General features: G+C 39.2%; 2 protein-coding genes across 4 annotated transcripts in view; one reads left to right on the forward strand and one right to left on the reverse strand.

Annotated features, from left to right (window-relative positions):
• The window catches only part of MARCHF5 (membrane associated ring-CH-type finger 5), a 46,951-nt gene extending 30,482 nt beyond the window's left edge, over positions 1 to 16,469 (reverse strand). Inside the window, exon 1 of the mRNA XM_075154761.1 lies at positions 16,193 to 16,469. Coding sequence (XP_075010862.1) covers positions 16,193 to 16,236 — 44 coding nt within the window. The 5' untranslated portion in view covers positions 16,237 to 16,469. The remainder of the gene's footprint in view (positions 1 to 16,192) is intronic.
• Positions 16,470 to 17,259: 790 nt separating this feature from the next.
• The window catches only part of CPEB3 (cytoplasmic polyadenylation element binding protein 3), a 100,172-nt gene continuing 96,454 nt past the window's right edge, over positions 17,260 to 20,977 (forward strand). For all 3 annotated transcript variants that reach the window (XM_075154754.1, XM_075154755.1, XM_075154756.1), the window contains exon 1: positions 17,260 to 17,347. In XM_075154754.1, coding sequence (XP_075010855.1) covers positions 17,320 to 17,347 — 28 coding nt within the window. In that variant the 5' untranslated portion in view covers positions 17,260 to 17,319. The remainder of the gene's footprint in view (positions 17,348 to 20,977) is intronic.

Genomic DNA, 20,977 nt, shown 5'->3' on the forward strand with positions numbered 1-20,977 from the left:
TCTTTGACAGTTTTTTGCTACATTAAAGGTAAACGTTCACTCATTCATTCCACATCCTATTTAGGTCTACAACTGCTCTAAATTTGTAACTCAGATTTTTATTTTTAAACTAAAGGCTTCACAATGGAGCTAGTTAGGCCTATGGGTGCCAGTGAGGTCAGATGCCACCACACACAGAAGTCTGAAGTTTATTCAAATAATGACAGATTTAAGCATGAACATAATCTTGCTCCACTGCAATTTTAACTAGTGAATTTGTCCATGAATACTCTGTAGATTAAATTCCATTCAAGTTTTCTGTTAAGGTTAATAAGTCAAGAAAAATATGCATATTTTCTTTAATTGCTTCATCCAATTTCTTGCCAGGCAATCATATCTGAAAACCTGAAAGACCCATGAAAAGAATAACAAAATCCTTTACAGACTTAAACCTTTAGCAAGTCATGAATAATGAACAGTAAATTCCTTGTATTCTGTCATCAGCTTTATCTCTTTCCATTGACAGCAGCTGTAGCAGAAAGGGCTAAATAAAACCATTTCAAAACAAGTATCTTGGCTCTTGCCAGTTTTTCCATTTTCTTGTACTGAATAAAATATGACCTTGATTCTTACCACTGAATCAGGTTGCTACTCAGATAACCTGAAATAGAAAAGGCTGACAAGGTGGAACAAAGCATTGTTTCTGACAGAAACTCAAACCTTTTTCCTTGATGACTTTCTTGAGAGCCAAATCAATAACACTAATGTATTTTTCCACACTTCCTTGGCTTAAAAAAAAAATCACAACAAAACATACACACAAAACCATGCCAATAGCATTATTCCAGCTTTGAATATAGGGTTACAGATGCCTTTTAGATTCAGCTCCTCAGCATCTAAAGCTCTCTGGTCTCAAAAATTCTATTCTGACTTAAATTATAACTCATTTATTGCATCTCTCTATCAAAGAAACTGTTTTCAGGACATTGCATATGTTAAGAGCAAAGTGCATGGAAAGAAAGTTGTATTAAGACTAGAGATCCTACACTCCAAATGTTATGACTAATCTAGAAAGCCAAGGCCTACCTAAAAACAGGTTTCTCCAAACCATGAGTTTCTAATCAGTAAGGAAGCTACTCTCTCCTGTACCTGATTGGAGTTACAGCTCCAACACACCAGTAAGATCCTCCAGTACGAAATACACCTAGAGGCACACTGCTTTCCTTTTATTGAGCTATACCCCTTCTCAAGGTTACTTCTTTCCCAAACCAGTCTTAGATTGGAGGGAGGACAGGATCTAATTCATATTATTTAAATCAGATCTGCCTCAGTCTGTGGGAGCCGAATTCACCATGATATAGCTTTGTTTTCAAGCAGGCATGACTGTGTAAGCAATACAAAAAAGTAATTCAAAAGCAATATGTCAATTATATATACACTAGTAAAAAGTGTGCAGAAGTCTTTAATGCCTCATAAGCCAAGCAGATATCCTTGCGTCCACCACACTTATGGAAGATGACTTGTGAGACTAGGACAACACAGCTGCTTTATAGGCTGGTTTAAAATATTCAGTACTGCAAGACAGAATAAAAAAAGCCTTGGAATTTTTCCCCCGATGTTCAGTGGCACACATGTATGAATGGCAAGCAAAACCAGAAAACTTCTGAGAAAAGAAAATTCTTGCAAGATGTTTAACAGGACCTAACTGTTACCATGGGAAATGCAAATCTGAACGTGCATGACATACTCGAGAGCCATGAGCTAAAAAGCATTTTTCCTCTCATTACAGATCCTTCATAAAATATAAGAAATCTCTAAGAAAACTTTTCTGCATTTCTCCCACACCATAAAACCCACTGCTTTCCCTTAAAGCAGCAGGAATTTGCTGATATCTTGCTACGAGAGTAAAGCATCCTTGTTCTGTTAAGCAGTAAGTGACTGAGTGGCTTATTGCAATTGAATTTCACATCCAAAAAGAAAAAAGTGAAAAGGCTGAAACATAACATAATAGCAATGATAGCACAGAGAGCCAACGCAATGAAAATGTATCTTGGAAGAAATGACTGAAAGCACTCCAATAACTGGCCATAAAAAGGCACTGTTCCAAAGGATGACCCACAAATCTGCTGTTTGGAAGAGGCAATTTTTCATGAGCTTCTGTAACAAATTTTTATGCATAGTCTATACTGACAGATAAAATATCTTTGATGAAGAATAGCGATAAGCTTCCACTAAACCTGCCAACTACACTCTAAATACTGTAAGATCATGTTTAAGTGGGAAGACTAGGATGTCAGAAAAATCAAGGGAGTTACCTAGCAGCATACAACACAGGTAGGCTGCTTTGGAGCTGGCTAGAATTTTAGTAGGGGAACACAACAAACTGTTCTCTCAAAAAGCAAGAGAAACAATGCATTGCAAATGCTACTGCTAAGCACTTCCTCTTCCTGAGTTTGAAGGAACCAGCAGGAGTAAGATTCTTGTGCTAGAGGGCCACTACCTGGTCACAACAGAATGCAAGCCTAGCCTACATACCCCTGATAGAGGCTACAAAGAGGGGAATACCACTTAACCCAAGAAATGCTAGCCTACATAATGCTTCATGGAGGAGATGAAGTGCTGGAAGAGGTGAACTCAGCTGCAAAGCCTAAAGCATCATGAAGACTTCAACAGCAGAATGCATACAGACCTATCTACCAAAATGGTGGAAGCTGGTTAGCAGAGGAAGGCTGCAACAGGATCATAGATGGAGCACCACTCTTTCCCCAATATTTTCCTGGCCATCAAACACAGTGGAAAATACTTTTATCTTCAGCCCAAGCTCTATCAAACTCAAAAAATCCTTACATTATCCTAAGGGGAAAAAAACCCTAAAACACACACACAGAGTGAGGAACAGAGATACCAGTGCAAAAATAGTAGTCTTAGATGCTCCATCATGACTTCTGCAGATCCTTTTTAAGGAAGCATGGCATAGCAGCCATATGCCAGCCTAGATCATTCAACTAGGTGAATGATCATGCTGTCATGCTGTCACCTTGAAACCAAGTCTAAAGTCTTGAAAGGAAGTTCCTGAAAGTCATCTGACCTAATACCCAATTCTGCTCTGCCTAGTCATCAATGATAGAGTGTAATGCTGAGTAGAAGAGAAGTTGATGAGAAGCTAGAAACAATAGTAACTATCCTTTACTACAACAGTAGTGTTTTCATTAAAAACAGCAGAGAAAGGTTAAATAGAGAATGTCAAGCTAATGTTGGTGAGAACATATGGCCACACAAGTAGTACCCATATATAGGTTCTGACTTCCTCTAATCACAGGATGGAATTGTTTAAACTAGACTTCGAAAAGCTTTTAATAAAAGCCCGTGCACAACTAAAACCCAATAAGCAGTCAGTCAAACAAAAACAAAACACAGAATAATTAACTAGAAAGTGTACCAGAAAGAACTAGTGATTACAAGAAGTTCAACTTAAACTTATTTATATGTTCTCAATTATAGCTCCAATTAAGGAGAAAACGCTTGAGTTAACCACACTATATAAAGGCAGAGATATGAGTAAAGGACAGTTCACAGAATCCTGCTGGCAACTTTCTAGCTTGTGGATAAAATTAAACTTTTGACTGCCAGCCACCACCTATTGTGCTTGAATCGTGCCTTCCAAGGCTTTTATGGCCTTTATTTCTACCCAACTTAGAGTAAGAAATCCCCCACAGATTTAGCTATCTTATTGGGTTTTAGTCTCTAGTTTGTCAAAGACAATCTAGACTATCAGTAAAATAATTACCTTTCCTTCTGGACAAATTAAACTTTTGCAACCAGTTATTCAGGCATATCCTTTTTGCAAAGACTTCAAAATTCAGTTCTCTTAAAGGCTTTGTTTAATATTACTACACTTTTTCAAAAGGAAAATCTGATTAGTCACGAAGGCTCAGTGGCCTTGCTGTGAGCCTCTAAATATACAAACAACTTAGCTGTTACGTTTGCTTTATTTCTTAAGGGAGGGAGGGAAAACAGGACCCTCCTAAAAATGTGCGAAGGACAAATCAGGTAAAACTATTACTCACACAGTAAGCACCTTATTACTAAAATATTACACATTTTACTAATTAAACTATTATTATTACATATTAGCAGCTCGGCATACAACTCTAACAATTTAAACTAACGAGTGCCTGCTAGGGGGCAGCAACACTGATTCTTACTATCATGTTTAGGAAGAAAAATAAAAGAGTGACTAAAACCACGTGGAAAAAGAAAAACCAAACAACAAAACCAAAATTAAGAACCCCATACACACACACAAACCAATTTACTTCCAAAACTGAAATACGCCTTGAACAACATGATTTGAAAAGAAAAGCTGAACAAGTAGTCAAGTATATACATACATAGCAAACACAGAAGAATTCTAATAGCATTAAGTTAACGCCTTAAACATTTCATGAATTTTTTTAATAACGCAGATAGCATACTAAAAGGAAAAATATTTTCTTAAGCATTGTTTGACAAAGCTGTCAATAATCACAAACATGGAAAGTAACAGAGATATGAAGCAACTAGCAAATTATGTTGTAGAGGCTATTTAAAGTTACTTCCTCGAATGTTCCTTTAAACATCTTAATTATGTATTAATTGCCTGTAATATTCACAAAATTGTACAGCAGAATGTCTGAAAGCTCCTCCTGATGAGGAAAATGAAAACCAGAAGAAATTCCTTTAAGTCTTACCTTCCCTCAATGTCTAATTGCAAAGCAGCATAACTTCAAGGTATAACTGAAGTAGTAAGAGGCTCCATCAGCTACAATTCATATACTAATATTTACACTGGCTGAAGAAAGAAAAGCTGCTAGCATGTTCACTGCAAGAACTCTAGATGGCAAGAAGACCACACACAGCCTTCTCTAATAGATAACATGACCTACTAGGAACGTAGGACATCCAACTACTGACAAGTTGAACTATCTGATTTATGTACAAATAAGATTTAAAGGAGGATGGATTATTATTTGAGGCTAAAAAAATTGTCTTACTACCAGATTTAGCAAAGGAATACAGCTTCAGACCTCAAAGTAGTTTTAAAACCCATTCTTGCTGTAATTCATCTGCAATCTACTGTATTAAATTCTTACAGCAGTCCTCACTCCCTAGGGATATTACACATTTCACCATGTGCTAAACTTTGGGGTTTGACTGTCTCCATGGTTTCCAATACATCGGATTTACTTGCCAGACAATAGAAGTATAACAAACAAGTAACTATATCTGCCTAACTTCAATCATTTGAGACCTCCTGGAAAAAGTATCTTCAACTATACCCTTGATCGCAGTCATCACAACCTGAATTCTACTCTTTTTGAGAAGAAAAAAAGAGCACTTGCATCATTGTTTTCAGTAGCTCAGTCAATACCCTCTGCAGTTAGACAATGACACTTAAATTAAACCAAGGCATACAAAATGTTGGTGCACAGAAAATGACTCATTCGGCTCTCCAATTTATTAACACTAAATGACCACAGTTAAGTAGAGGATAGAGGGAAGATCTGTGTGAAAAATATCAATGCAGGCAGCAGAAAAATTGATCTGAAGCTCTAGAACACAGGAAGTTGTTTCTTAGTAAAAAGAGACTCAGAGTATGCTATGATGCTCTAAGATACTGCTATAGCTTAATTACATATACAAAAGATTTCCCAGTCAATGTTCCCAGAAAACAACTTCCTAACATTATTGAAGAATTTAAAAATACTAGGATTGAGGCTAACCTTGACATCAAAACAATTCTGCTTACAGCATACTGCTTGCTTGAAAATGCTGCCTATGGACCAAGGTTAGGAATCACTGCACAACTGCTTCATTGCTTTGTCAGAATTCTGTAATTAGCTGTGCCATTTCGATGAGCAAAACTATATCCATTTCTCCTCCATTAGCCAAGACGTAAGTTAAAGCAAGTGTTTGGTCAACTTGAAGGAATAAAGGTTAAAGTTAAATTCTTTTAAGTTCTGAGACAAGGGACAAAAAGCATTAGTCCTTTATATCTCCTGGAAGATTTACTTTTCCGTAACAGAAGGTTAACATGTACTTATTAGCTTCCTTAACCGAACACTAACCATATCTGTGTTTTCAAAGATTGGCATAAAGATGTTTTTAATCTGCTGTTTTAAACTGGAATGTTAAGCACAATTCCCAGTCTCAAAAAGAAGATAAAAATATGTAGTCTCTATTAAACTAGCATTAAACAATGTTACTTTGCACTGGGGGAAAGGGCAAGAGAGTTGCATCAGAAAAATACCAATACTGGTATTTGTGGTACATGTACAGAGTAGATGACAGACGTTACAAATATCAGGAGCGACATACACACAGAATAGACCAACTTTGACATGTCTAAACTGTAACTGTCTTGACAGTAAACTGTTGCTGTGACAAGCAAAAAGTGAAAGACAAGAAATGCAAAGTTACATTCTATTCACAGAGCCTGCATTATGTGAGCTCAGTCTCCTGCAGCAATTTTCCAGTATCACAGGCATAATGTAAAAATACAAATTAATCTTTAGACACAGTATCTTTAGTTACAAAAGTAAACACATTAGCATAGACTTAATCTGTTGGAAACCAAACTTACGGCTACTCACTTTATGTTCCATTCTTAGGCAAGGTAATTGTGAAATTTTTGTATGATGTGTGCCTAGAGAGTTTCATGGTTAAACTGACCATACAGAGTAAGCAATTTTTCTGTTACGTTCTTCCAAAGAAAAGAGAAGAAAAATAGGAAGTGTAGTTCTAAAGCTGCAAAAATTGGCAGGAAGACTCCAAAGCAAGCAAATTGCTTTGAACTCAAAGAGTTTATATAAAAGACACTATTACTCCAGTTATTCTCAGTTTATAACTTCTATTTTTATCAGATAATTTACAGTATGAGAGCAAACCAAAAAGCTCTACTGAAGTCTTCTTACATCCTCCTAATATACATAATAAAAACTGAACAATTAGAGACCTAAAAATTAGAAAAAAAAATTAAACGCCAAGAAGATGTATTCTTGGGACATTAATATCTCAAGAACAACAAAAACCACTCAAATGTGGCAGACATTGAAAATTTCAAAATGTCTTTGTATGTCAATGTACTCTGAATAAATGTGAACAAAACTCCAAGGTGTCTGATCACAACATTAAGTAACTCTCCTTGGCACTCTGTAGAATCGACTGCATGACTCACCAGTAGAACAGTCACAAGTACTCAGCACATAGCCTTCTGTAATTATATCCTTCACAGAAGGCTAACTTACATTGGCACATTTTAGTCCAATATAAAATATCCACTTCTAAACAAAAGTATTCAGATCTTAAGAGGAGGCATTTACAACAGGAGAAACAAATGAGGAGAGATCAGAAAGCTATATAAAGACAACATTACAGCTTTAAAATAGAGGGTCTTTTTTCTGGAAAGATTGTGAAGAAAGAACTACTATATTAAAATGGCTTTAAAAAAATAAATAAATCACTGAATGCCAGCCCCTCTTGTCCATAATAACTCTGTTATTCACTACCTTCCCACTGTGTTAACACTTTCTTTTAATACATACACCTTGAAGAAGAGATGCATGACCAAAGGGAGAAACAGGCACAGATACATAAACCGAGAACACTAAATAGTTCATAATGCTCATCAGCAATCAATCACCTAAAAGCCTAGAAACGCTAACTACACTTATCCAGAAAGTTTGTTTCCTGTGAGAGTTGTTTCCAAACATAAGCATATACCAAGATTCCATGGTTGGACCTTAAATCAATTGGTATTTACTTATTATAAGGAAACTGTTACATAGCAGGCCAGTTTAATTTTCATTTTTACCTTAATCAGTTAAGATAATCAAGATTTAAAATAATAAACAAATGAACAGCTAGTCCCAGATGTAATACAACTTCAGCACAAACTTTTTTTTAAACCAGCATTTAAAAGTGGAGATTTTGATTGGAATTTTTGTTATCCTATATTACCGTTGGGCAGGAGGTGTATAATCCTTTCCCCAGAATCATTGTCACAAAAATCCTGAGCCTGAGCACTTTCATTGAATGGCAGAAAGCTATCGACGAAAAGCACCCATATTAGCATTAAAAAAGCAGGAGAGCAAAAAAATGTTAGAGAAAAGGAAAAAATAAGATTCCAGTCCAACTAGACAAGGAGTCATCTTAACTTCTAGGTACGTATTTCAGAGCAGATGCTAAAAAAAGGCTGAGTACAGATTTGCCAGAAGGTATTGGTACACTGTACCTCTCGTATTGACACCTCCAGCAGAGTATGCTCATGTCATGCAATGCAAATAGAGCCCTAACACTGTGTTGGCTCCCTGTTTAAATTGGGGTTGCACCTAGACCTGGTATCATAGAATTATTTGGGTTGTAAGGGACCACAAGAGGTCTCTAGTGAGATCTCCTGCCCAAGGCAGAAGCAACACTGAATTCAGACCATATTGTCAGAGCTTTCTCCAGCTGGGTCTTGCAAAGCCCCATGGACAGAGATCCACAGCTGCCCTGAGCAACCTACTCCAAAGCTCGACTGCATTGCTCCCCATCCCCACATGCTGAAATCTTCCCTGTTCAAATGTACAGTCATTGTTTCTCATCATCCTGTCAGGAACCTCCAAAAAGAGCCAGACTGTCTTCTCAACAACCTCCTCGATAGGTATTAGAAGGTTATTAGTTCTCCCCAAGCCACCTCTTCTTCAGGCTAAGCAGGCCCAGTTCCCTCTAGCTTTTTCTAGTAAGTCATGTGCTCCAGTCCCTTGAGCATCTTGTGTAACCTTAGTAACAGTCTCATTTAGAAACATTAACCAGAAGCAGTTTGCTTAAAAGAACTTAATCACTTCAGATTGGGTCTTTTCATTCTTCTGCACTGAAGATGGATATGCTACTTGTGGTAAACCACAAGTGCCAGTAAAAAATGAGCAAGTCATGCACTCTTTTGATAAAGGTAGGTATTACATCCTATAACAAGCCAGGACCTAACTCATTCTGTTGCTGAGAGGAGGAAAATAAGATGCATCAAAAAGTTCTTATCACTTTCAGGAACTTCCCACCCATTCTGCAGTAAGACCATAAGCAGGTTAAGATGTCAGAAGCACCAAGCAAACAAGTCCTAAACAGCTGGCATATACATTACCACTTTAAGTGTTACTTAAAAAAATGTTCCAAAATGAACACCTGAACCTTTTAATTGATCTTTCTTTGTAAATTATTATACATATTAAGATATTTATTCAATACATTTGCATTAATTGTCGGAAGTTTTAACTTCAGCGAGCACTGTACAACACCATGATAAACAAAACAATCACAGTTAAACACTATTATAGAGGTCTGAGCACTTTTACGTGGAAGGTATCAATAAATAGATTTTTGTATAGCTTTTTTAGATTAAGCAGATACAATATATGAAAATACTATTTTAATGCCTTGATAATACACGGAATCCCAAGATTTTTAGTACCAAAAATGATAAATAGTCTCTCAGGAGTTTCCCCACACTGAAATAAGAGGAATAATTGCCTACTGTCTGCAGGTAGAAGTTAGCAGTTAAGCAGCAATTAAAACATGTATGTTTCTTCCTAAGCACATAAAAGCAGCCGTCAAAGATGGAAATACAATGCACATAAGATGACAGTCAAAAGGTTAAGATAGTTTATAAATAACATGCCAACACTTTTATACTACAGATGGGCAAAAGGCATTCTACAGGTCTGCAATCAGTCTTCACTAATCATCTTTACTGATAAGACACAGGAAGAACTCAACCTATGGAGAACCTTCGGCATAAAGAGAACTGGAATAGCAAAGGATGTACTTGGGATGAAACAGTAATGAAAAAATCAAGCTATTAGAAAGTTATTACTGTTTCAAACTTTCATTCTTCAAACCCACTCTAAGATATACAAAATTTTGCTTTTTTCTTCCTGTATCATCAGCTTCCAAACAGTTGGGGTAAAGACAGGGAATAACACCTTGTTTCCTTTCTGGTAGAGATTAACATAGCACAGCCCATTCTTTATTCTCGTAGTGTCTTCTTTCTAAGCTTGCATAACCTACTCTACAGGAACAACAGAAAGCCAGGTACTTCCAATTGCTGATAGACTTCGACCAGAGGCCAGGGAAAGTCCTCTTTCAAAAAAGTGAGTTTAACAGTGTTGTGTAGAAAGAAAACTCCTTCAGGTAGGGCAATGAAGAGAGGCATGCTTAATCAGCACAAGTAGAACAAACAGACTGAGTAACTGCAGAGATGGTAAATAGTTTGTGAAAAGTCAAAAAATACCACATAAATCCTATAAAGTCTTTTATGTTGTTTATTACTTTGCATATCTTATCCAGTTGAACTCCACTCCTACAAAGATTTACTCATGCGTCAACTTTAGTCAGTGACATTATTCACAGCACACAACATCCAGTACAAGTTTAACGAGTTCAGAATAAAGGTCTTAAATCAAGGACCACATTGCAGTAATTACATTGGCTAGGTTGTAGCATTAAGGTCTTAATCCAAACCCGTTCTTTGGTTACTAAAGTACCAACAGTTAATTGTCCAAATAAACCTAAATCAGTACCCACACTTCCAAAGAGGGAAGGAAGAGATTCATACCAACACAAACACCACCTCACATGGAATTAAAGGAGCAACTGAAAATGATGCACAAAACTATTGCATATGTTTTTTTCTTTTTAAAAAAGAAAGTTACCATGGAATCAGTTTTAGAAAACTGAAATAGAAACCCCATGAATTTGCTATTTTGCAACTTTTGAACCTCGATAGCATTTTTCTGACAAATCAGTAGTCTGGCAAAGAGAAAATTTAATTGCAACAGTATTCCTCTCTTGATGGTATAATTTCTTAAGCCAACTACAATTCTGCATTTTATCTTTTAATTGCTTTTAAAGTCTACCTGCAATTTCAACTCTTATCTCCTTTAAATAAAGAATGGCAAGGATAGAGGACAAAACAGTCATATGATGTTGCTCTAGTTTCTACCAAGGAGAAATGCATAATCAACCACAGTTGAACCAACTACTACCCATTTTGAAAATAAAGCATGCTAATTCAAAAGTTAAACCATGCTAAAATTACCACTACACTGATTGTTCAGCATGTACCTGCACAAGCCTTGAACAGATTATTTATCACATTTTGACTAACATGTTTGAATACTGAAAAAACAGAAGGCAAAAGTCACCATGTTCTGGCTAGCTGACAAGTATATGGGAAGGAGGGAGCCGGAATTGTCTTTAATTTAGATAGTATAAGGAGTACCACAAATCACTACCACAGAACATGCTTTAAAAAAACCTACAAAATAAAACCTTCTGAACTCTTGGTATAACCAGTTGCAAGAACAATCCACACATAATCCAACTGAAGTAAAGACAATAAAGCTTAAAAATATGATTACATTTTAGCGTTACAGCTTACATTAAGGTAGATATAGGCAATGACACAGCTAGGAAAAAGCTGGTGTGTGGCTAAGCATTTGGTTTTTTGAAGACAGCAGATTGACCAGATTATCTTCACAAACAAATAAATCAGAGACCACTTGATGATACACTTATCATAAAAGTAACAATTTTTTTAAAAATTTGACCACATTGAAGATTTTTTTTGTAATCACTCAAATATTTACATGGTCTAGGTTTTCTATCAACATGGGCTTGCCACTGACTTCATTATGGCAAGCACATGTTTAATAACTATTTTTCAAATCTTGTTACTTCAGAAAGCGACTGCTCAACCAACACAGTAAAAAGATTGCATAGTAAGATAAATAGTTATTAGTTTTGTTTTCTCGTATGTATTCTAACAGCAACTCTGGTGAGATCCAGTCAAATGTTCTGTAAGAAGGCTAAGTAGCACAGGATCACAGCCAATTGATGTCCTGGCAATAATATGCAAGCCATTATAGAAAGCTATAAAACAGCAAACTGACAAGATGTAGCTATAGACATAACTTAAAAACAAACTGAATTTACACATTAGTTTTGCTTAAAAACATAACTATAAAAAATAGGAGACGTAAAGTCAAATTGTATTTGACAAGCAAATGACACAAGAAAAATACTAAGTATTTCAAGGATTAATTTTTTAATCAAATAGAGCACCAAAATCCGCCAGAAAGTTCAACATCTTATCTTCAAAGTTACCCAGAAGAATGAAAATGTTTGAAAAATGCATTAAGAAGCCAGAATACTTGTTACAATAGGTGCTACACAGGGCAGCTAGAAGACACAATTAGAAGTGTTCAATTGGAAGAACTGTTGTCAAACAGTGCTGAGAGACAGAAAATTTATAGGACCTAATTGAATAGGAAACATGAAAAAAGCCCATAAAAGATTGAAGGTTTTTTGTGTATTTTCAAAATTATATTTGAAAACACAAGAAGGACTGACTCAGTTCATGATCTCGGCATACTAGACACAAGAATTTTACTTGTAAAGGTTCAACATCCTAATACCATTCAGAATATAATATTTCTAATATTTCCTTAAAAAATGCTTTTACATTAAAAATATGTATAGCATATCAAATGGCCTACGCCTGTTAAAATTTGACAAGTGCGTTAGGATTGACTTTGAAGTAAAGTTTGCCCTGTGCACTCAATAGAGTAATAGCTATAATTTCTAGGACATTTTCATGTAATCTGGCAACTTTATTTAAATAAATCTTGAAAAACATTTTTACATTGATTAACAGCATATAAAAAACCACTGTCACATAATTTCAATTTTTTTAATGGAAATTCCTATCATTCTGTAATTTATGCATTAAAACAACATGAATAAAGGGATTAAAAATAATAAAACCTCACCATTTAGACAGACCACTAACCACTGCCTTCAAGTGCACACATTGGTCCAGGAATATGGCCCTTGACTATAGATTGCAAAGAATTCTGCACGCAGAAAAGGATAGTATTTTAAGACTATTATCTAGACCTGCTATTTAAACACAAGCTAGAAGAAAAAAATGACATGAGGGATGGAAATTCCAATTTTGAGGCCAGAAAGGACCATGATAATCATCTGGATTAGTTTCCTAAATGCTGCAGACAAGAGAAGTCCAGAATGTTGGCATCACTTCTGCTTCTTGTATTTATGCTGTAGCCAATCCTTCAGGCAAGTATAAAATCCTTAGCTAGATATTTCAAATAACAAACTCCTTATACCTTAACAGCTATTCACCCTCTTTGTTACAAATGTGTGGTTTGCTTCCAGACTGAAATTATGCAGGGAAAATAAAGGAGGATGGAGCACAAAATACATAAAAGAAAGATGAATCCCAGGCAACAATGTTGAGATGCTATAAGACACTCCTTACACTGGAGAAATCCAAACTGCTTTATTAAGGTAAAAAAAAACCCTGTAAGTCATACAGCTGTACAATCTGAGAGTCAAGAGAAGCAGCTAACCATTCTCTCTCACAAATACATAATTAAAGAACTTGCTATAAGAGCTCTGACCCTTGTATACAAAGCAGTGCATACATTCAGACCTTACTCCTGATACAACAGTACGTCACCACTCTCAGTGTGACCACCTAGATATTGGAAACAAAATAAACCCCTATTTTTTCCTGTCCTAATGACTTAACTATTAGAATCAAATTGATGTCTTATTCACTGAAAAGCTATTTTCTGCATCCTTCACTAAGAGATCCAAATCTGATTTAAAAGTACGTGCTTTGTTTTAAGTTATAATCCATTAGCAGTTACTTTTAAGGTTTTGCATACGTACTTTTTCGTCTTACCCAGGAAAACAAAAATCTGTCATTAGCAATAAAGATAACAGCATAGTAGAGGCATTTCAACTCCTCAGAATCCCTACAGATGATTCATCCACAGGTTACGTCCCCTAATGTGAAATATTGAAGGTTTATCTTGATCATCACTACATACAACATGAGAACAGTTATGATCTTCAGAAATAAAAGATGAAGGAAAATTGGTTTCTTCCAATGTAACCCTGCTCCATAAACCCAATATGTAACCAAAGAATTATTTACACTGACTGCATTTTGAGGTCTTGGTTACTCCCAAAGCCTTCTGTTGGTATTGTACTATACTCTGTATTAAATTCAAATCCTAAATACTTGGCTTCTTCTTACCACTCTATTCACCACTCCTCACACTACTGTTTCTGAAGTTTCCTATAAATAATAGGAAATAGCCCAACGAATTCTTATCTGAAAGCCACAGTCTCTCTTCATACCTCCTTTTACACTACCTAGGTATTTAAAACTTTTTCCCCACTGTACTTGTTATTAAGGTAGTCAGGGACACTTCCAATTGTTTTAGATTATATCAACTCTGCTACTCCAAGTTTACTGGAAAAAGTCTTTGAAAAGGGCCAGAGATACAAACTACAATTTCACAAAGCTGAAAGGATACAAGAGTATTAAATATACATTAAACCCCACATATCCATTACACGTAACAATTGAAGAACAGTAAACTGGTTTGGCCACTAGTTAACTAATTTCCCTTTTTTTAATTAACTGTTTAATTTAACAGTTGTTCACAATACAGATTATAAACACCACCTTACAGCCATTTCCCAAAAGGGTGAACTAGGACTTCATGGTATGATATAAGATCCATAGACAGTACGGAATCTACTCAGAATATCATGGTTTCCTAGAACTCAAAACCATAAAATATTACATATTATTGGACTACAAACTTCAAGATGAAGATGAGATTTTTTTTAGTTTCAGAGCAGTTGATCCTGCAACACTCTTCCTGATCTCTTCCTTTTTTCCCCCCCCCGTCTCCTGCACAATAGTTCTATCATCCTCCTCTCAATTCTTTTTGTCTTCCTTAATTCTTCCCTTTTATTCTCTACATTCACAGGAAGTGTATTAAACTGAATACTTTCCTGATAATATTTCTAAAAATCTACCTCCTTCCTGTTACTTCTTGGAAATGTGCTTATTGTTCCTGACTGCTAGCCTCCTTGACAGGCATTGTTCTAAATTATAACCTAAATCATCCCATTGTGATCCCTTACTTCTTCAGTTTTTCTAAAACACAAACAACTATCCCTCCCTCCCTTCCCAACTCACTTTTATCCTCTTTCCACATCAAACTGAAACTCCTCATCCTCACCTTCCAGGCTGCACAAGTTCTGCCCCTGCCTCACATAGTTTATATCTCCATCACTTGCCTGATGACAGCCTGTATTTCACTAAATCCTCTTTCCTTAGAGGTGACCTGAAAAGGAGAAAAACACCGGGGTTTTTTTTTTTGCTTCCTTATGATGAAAGCTTGACAGGTTCATCAAAAGAAGCCTGATTCCTGACCCCACCTTCTGAAACACCAGGCTATCACAACTCTTGCAATAAAAGGCTTTTGTTTTTGTTGTTTATAGGGCTGGGTCTTAAGGGCTTCCTGGATGACTCAAAATTATATATAAGGAACCTTAAGCTCTCAGTAGAACAGGGTGAAAGGGCTACATAATCAAATAAAAGCATAAACAGAAAACAAGTGTAATAAAAATAATTTAAGAGTTAGCAAGTGTCCTTCCTCCCCTACACTTAAGTCAAAGTAGTTTATAGGTTGGACTTTTTAACAGCACTCCAAAAAAGTAGTTGTAGGCTTTCCTCAAAGATCGTAAAACCAGCAACAAAACACACAAGGCCAGTTAAGCTTCGGTCGTCTTTTGGTGCCTTATTGTACGTGCATGTCAATGCTTTCCATACCTACAGCATCTCCTAGACCCACAGAAACCCGACAGCCTTCTGCAGACCCCCACCGCTCTCCCCAGAACCCGCGTCAGCCCAGACACACCTCCTCCTGCCCAAAGGCTGCCAGAGCGATCCCTCCACACCGCCGCAGACACCACGCTGCTGCCCGCCGTACCTTGTGCTGATTTACGACAGAGCTGGCACGACTTCGCCCGGACCACCGAAGTTTTCAGAAGCCAAAAAGTGAAACCGGACCCGCGCCACCGACCCAGGCCCTGCCCCGCCGCCACCGCGCCTCGGCTCCCCGCCAGCACCGGCCGTGGGGACTCCGCGCTGAAGCGGCCCGCCTCAACTCCCCCCGCGGCCCGCCGGCCCGAAACACGCCACAGGCAGCGCGGACCCGCCGCCGCGAGCAGCCCGGGAAACGCGGGGGAGTCACACGCCCAGCCCCGGGGTTCGCTCCCGCTGTGCCCCAGCGCCGGGCCCTCCTCGTACCTGTCCATGGTCTGCGGCAGCGCCAAGCCCGTCTGCTCGGACATGGCTCCCGGGAGGAGGAGCGGGCCTAGCCGAGGGCCCGGAGCCTGACAAAGGCGACCCCGGCGCCGACGAAGCCGCGCGTCACGCGTGTGGCAGTAGGGGAAGGGAAGCGAGAGGAAAGGCAGCGAAACCGCCCTCCCGCGAGGCTGCCAGGGCGGCCCCTCCTTCAACAGGCGGGGACGAAGCGGAGGACCGGTCGCTGAGGCGGGACGGAGCCGCACGCAGAAGCTGCGCGGCCCGGGCCGCCGCGCTGCCGGGATGCCAAGCGGCGGCGACGCCTCTGTGAGGTAAGCGCCGAGCGCAGCCGCGACGCCCGTCACCACCGTCCCTCGCCGCAGCGCGCCTGCGCCAAGGACGGGGCGGCGGCCCCGCGGCACGCCGGGAAGCGTAGTCCTGCCGCCGCCGGGAATTTAAAGGTCCGGCGGGGCGCGCCCCCCGCCCTCTCCCCTCCCTGTGCTGCCGCTCCCTCTCCCCTCCCTATGCCTCTCCTCGCCGCCGACGCGTAGTCGCTGCCCGGCACCGCGCGCGGGGCAGGTAGGGGAACGCGGTGGCGGCGGGACGGCCGCGCTGGTGTACGGGGGTACACGGGGGAAGGTCAGCACCCGGCCCCGCGCCCTCTGTAGTGGCTGCCACCCCTCCCGCTGCCCTCCGCCGCCGCCCAGGTTCCCCTCAGGGGTTGAAGGGGCGGGGAAGTGGGAAGGGCCCTCGCGCCACCACCCTCCTCCTCGCGCAGCGACCGTTGCCCTACGCGGCGGGTGAGAGGAGCAGCGCAGCCCCGCTCCCGCCGCCAGCTATCCTTCCTCACAGGCGGAGGGAGGGAAGGAAGGAGAGGCCGGGCCGCCTCCTCCCCTGCCCCCTCTCCGCTCACACGAGGCGTGGGGGCCCCCTCAGGGAAGAGGCGCATCCCGCCATTCCCTCGCCTGCCGAACAGGTGAAGGCGACTCCCGCCCCCTGCTCAGCCGGCCGGCCTCCCCGGGACCTGCCCTTGGGGCGGAGAGGCCCGAGGGAAGAGGGGACCTTGCCAAGGAGGGTGGTGGCTGGCACGGCGGAAGGGAAATGAATCCATTTCTGTGGGCTTGTTGGCAATGACAAGGACAAGCACCCGGCGCCCTTGTAAGTGGCCCTTGGTGCTCGATGGAGGCCTGGTGGCCACTAGCTTCTGTGCGCAAGTGGGTGAGGTGGGGGACGGCTGGTGGTGATGACAACGCCCTCATTTCAGTTTGTAGGCGTGCTTCCTACTGGGAAAAAATCCTTCTAAAGTGTTTTTAAAATCCGTTACATGTTCTGAAGTCAATACAGAGCATCGCAGCCTGTGAAACTGGAAATCTAGAAGCTGAAAAGGCTTTATAGAACGAAGAGGTGGATAGCACCTGGAGAGAAGTTGCCCTCCCATTTATCTCCACCGTGGGTGTCTGTCTCCCACTTTTACTTCTTAGTCCAAGTGTATGCGTATTTGCATGCATGTAAAGGTTCTGCATAATGTCATGTTCCGCAAGCAAAGGGTGAGATCCTACTTTTCAGAGGCAGTTGTGACATTCCGGATTCTTGGGAAGGTTGGTTAGTAAAGATCAACTTTGAATTTTCCTTTTCAGGTTATATATAAATATATATGTATGCATGTTTTTAATAAATAGCTCTTGTAATAAGTTCTGTTACATGCAACTAGTCCCTGATACCTTGTGTAAATTACAACTCTGTTATACTGCAGTTGCTGTACAACGTAGTAATTTACGGGGCCGACCCCACAATTGTAGAGCTACATCAACCTACATCTGTTCTTGGTTGAGACAAGTAGCATTTGCATAGTGGATATACATGACTATAGAGATCAGGTAGAATAGGAAGGAGACTTTAGTGAATATACTGGATTCTTTGACTGTGCTGCCTTAGCTAGGGAAAAATTAGTCTGGTTTTCAGAGTCTTTGTTGAGAGAAAAGTGTTGTAAAAATGTGCGTTAAATATCTGAACTTGGACTTGTAAGCTGTATTATATGTGTAGAGTAGGGAGGGTGTTGTTTATTTTCTAATTGCTACAAATATCACAAACAGGAATGTTAAAGTAGTTACAGTGATGTAAATGTTTTTTACAGGAAGTATGTAGAGAAGCAGGTAGGAAGAAGGCATCATGCTGACATCCTGTCCCAGAAAATTTATTTTGTACTTATTCTTGGGACAGTAAAATTCCGTTTTGCTTGCACTGCTGAGGAGTCTTGGATGTACAGTGGCCTGAGTAAACCATATGGGCATGACTTCCCGGAAGAGAACCTAATACATACTGTCCCAATTACAGCTGTTCATGAAACGTAAGAGCAATATTAGATATCAGAGTTTCTGGTTCCTAATTTTGGTCTGGAATAAGTGGCCAGAGCACTGATCAACTAGATTAGTCAATTGCTTAGGTTTTATATATATTCTCAAATATTACAAATGGAAATAGGAAAGGTGGTTTTATTCCTAGGATTATGTGATTTGTGCAATTTCTGTATTTTTGCTTTGGAGTGGGACAGATGTGCTAGTTGCTTGCCATTTAGGATAAAGCTATGAGGTCATGATGAGTAATAATGGCTGTGAACAATACTTACCTGAACAAGTGTAACTGGAACCCAGGATCACTTAGCTACCATTTGAGGCTGAAGAGTAGTCTGTGACAAAGCTGCTCTGCTTTACCACTGGCACAGGGAGGGGTGACAAGACTGGACAAAACTTGAATATCAGGTCAAATAGTGAACGCTTGGTAGGTTTGGACATCCTTCCCCCCTCCCCCCTTTTTTTCTCCCCAAATATGAAATATAAAAACATAATAGGATACATAAAAACATGATAGGACAAGGGGTAATGGTTTTAAACTGAAAGAGGGAAGACTTACACTGGACATAAGGAAGAAATTTTTTACAATGAGGGTGGTGAAACACTGGAACAGGTTGCCCAGAGAGGTGGTAGGTGCAAACACTCAAGGTCAGGTTGGATGGGGCTCTGAGCAACCTGAGCTAGTTGAAGATGTCCCTGCTTATTGCAGTGGTGTTGGACTAGATGACCTTTATAGGTCCCTTCCAACCCAAACTATTCTATAATGGCAGACCTCTTAACATCCCATAAATAGCTTAAAGATCCTGAAATTTAAAAACTGATTTGTGCCTTTTTATTGTCCAGGAGTTTGTTGGACAGCTTGGGGTATGTGTTCTCCATTTGTCTGCTCTTCTCAGAATCAGAGTGTGATCCTAGAATACGTATATAACCAACTGTTTCTAAATTTGAGAAGAAACTTCTTATTCCCTGACAGAGCAAGAGTTCTCATTCCATCCTCATCTCTTCCCCTTAACAAGACCGGATATGCAGCTGCTTTATTCAAATGCTTGCTTTCTTTTCCCCAACAATCTCCTCCTCCAATTCACTCTCCCTCATCCCCTTTTTCTCTTCATTTTCTTTCCACTTTTTATCCTTTATGCTTCCTTCTTTGCATTGGCAATTTGCACTATAAATCTCAGGTTGCCTCTTGCAGTTTTTTTCATTTTTTAAACTATTGCTTCCCATATCATCCCTTAATAGATTCTTCTTTGTTCCTTCCTTCTGTCTCCATGATGTTCATTGCACTGTCTCACTCTTTCCTCTCTTACCTTCACCTGGTAGTAGCTGCATTTGAGCCCAGAGAGAACTCTCCTGGAAACAGACTCCCTTTCACCAACACAAAGTGAGGGAAAATGATTGCTACTAATTGAGATTTGACTGAGTTCCGCCTCACTGATACTAACTGGAGATGGCAGCCATTTTGAATTAAATAAAACTTCACATTTGAAGGCAAGTACAGAACTTAATGAAAATCACCAAAAACAATATAAGCTATTTAGGGCTTAATATTGACCCCTCAATTTGGCTATCAGATATATGTCAAAAGATCAACTTTCAAAATACTAAATTGTTTGATTACAAATTTATACAGATTTAAGCTTAATAAAGCAGTTGACAAGCAATTACTGTAAGAATAATATGGAGGTATATTAAATATTTATCTGACCATTTCAGCAAGGCCTGAAAAAGAGGCCGAATAATGAAGAAGCAGTACCTTAATACACTTCTTTTATTCTGACAACATTGAGACTGTTGGAATTATTCACTGTTTTCAACAAAGCTAAGTAACCTGGCAATATGAAAGTATTGTATTTTGGCAAAACTGCATTAACTGCTATGATAGTAATACATAAAATTAAATTACAAGATCAGTCAGGCATTTTTTATCTACTTGATTCCATCTTTAAAAAGACAAGGAGGCCTCAATTAAGCTAAAATGAAACAAATCTAAACTGAGAAAAATGTTTCTACAATAAAACTAATTTTTTCAGTAACATAATACTTCATTTTAACCTTCAAGCTACTTGGAATATTCACTTCCTGGCAAAAAGACTAGCATGGTTTGTTAGTCATAGTAGGCTTAATTGCTTCATAATGAATTTCATAAAATAAAAATATACTCAATACAATGCTGATTGAGTTAGCTAGGCTTATCTGGCCCTTTCTTACATTTTTTTTCTTTGGAACAGGCCCAGGTCAAGAAATTCAGATACCAGATTGAATTAAGCTCTTGTGTTCTGATACAGCTGTTGTTATTATCTTTTCACTTCCAGTTACAGAAGAGTTGGCTGGTAGAACAAAAAATGTTTTTCTTCTGGTGGCTAGTTGATCAAAAACTGCCTGTACATCTTGATATTCTTTGGTTCTGGAGTGCTTCTCCATTTGTGAATATCATAAT

Source organism: Calonectris borealis, chromosome 7 (assembly GCF_964195595.1).
Source record: "Calonectris borealis chromosome 7, bCalBor7.hap1.2, whole genome shotgun sequence".
Taxonomy (NCBI): Eukaryota; Metazoa; Chordata; class Aves; order Procellariiformes; family Procellariidae; genus Calonectris; species Calonectris borealis.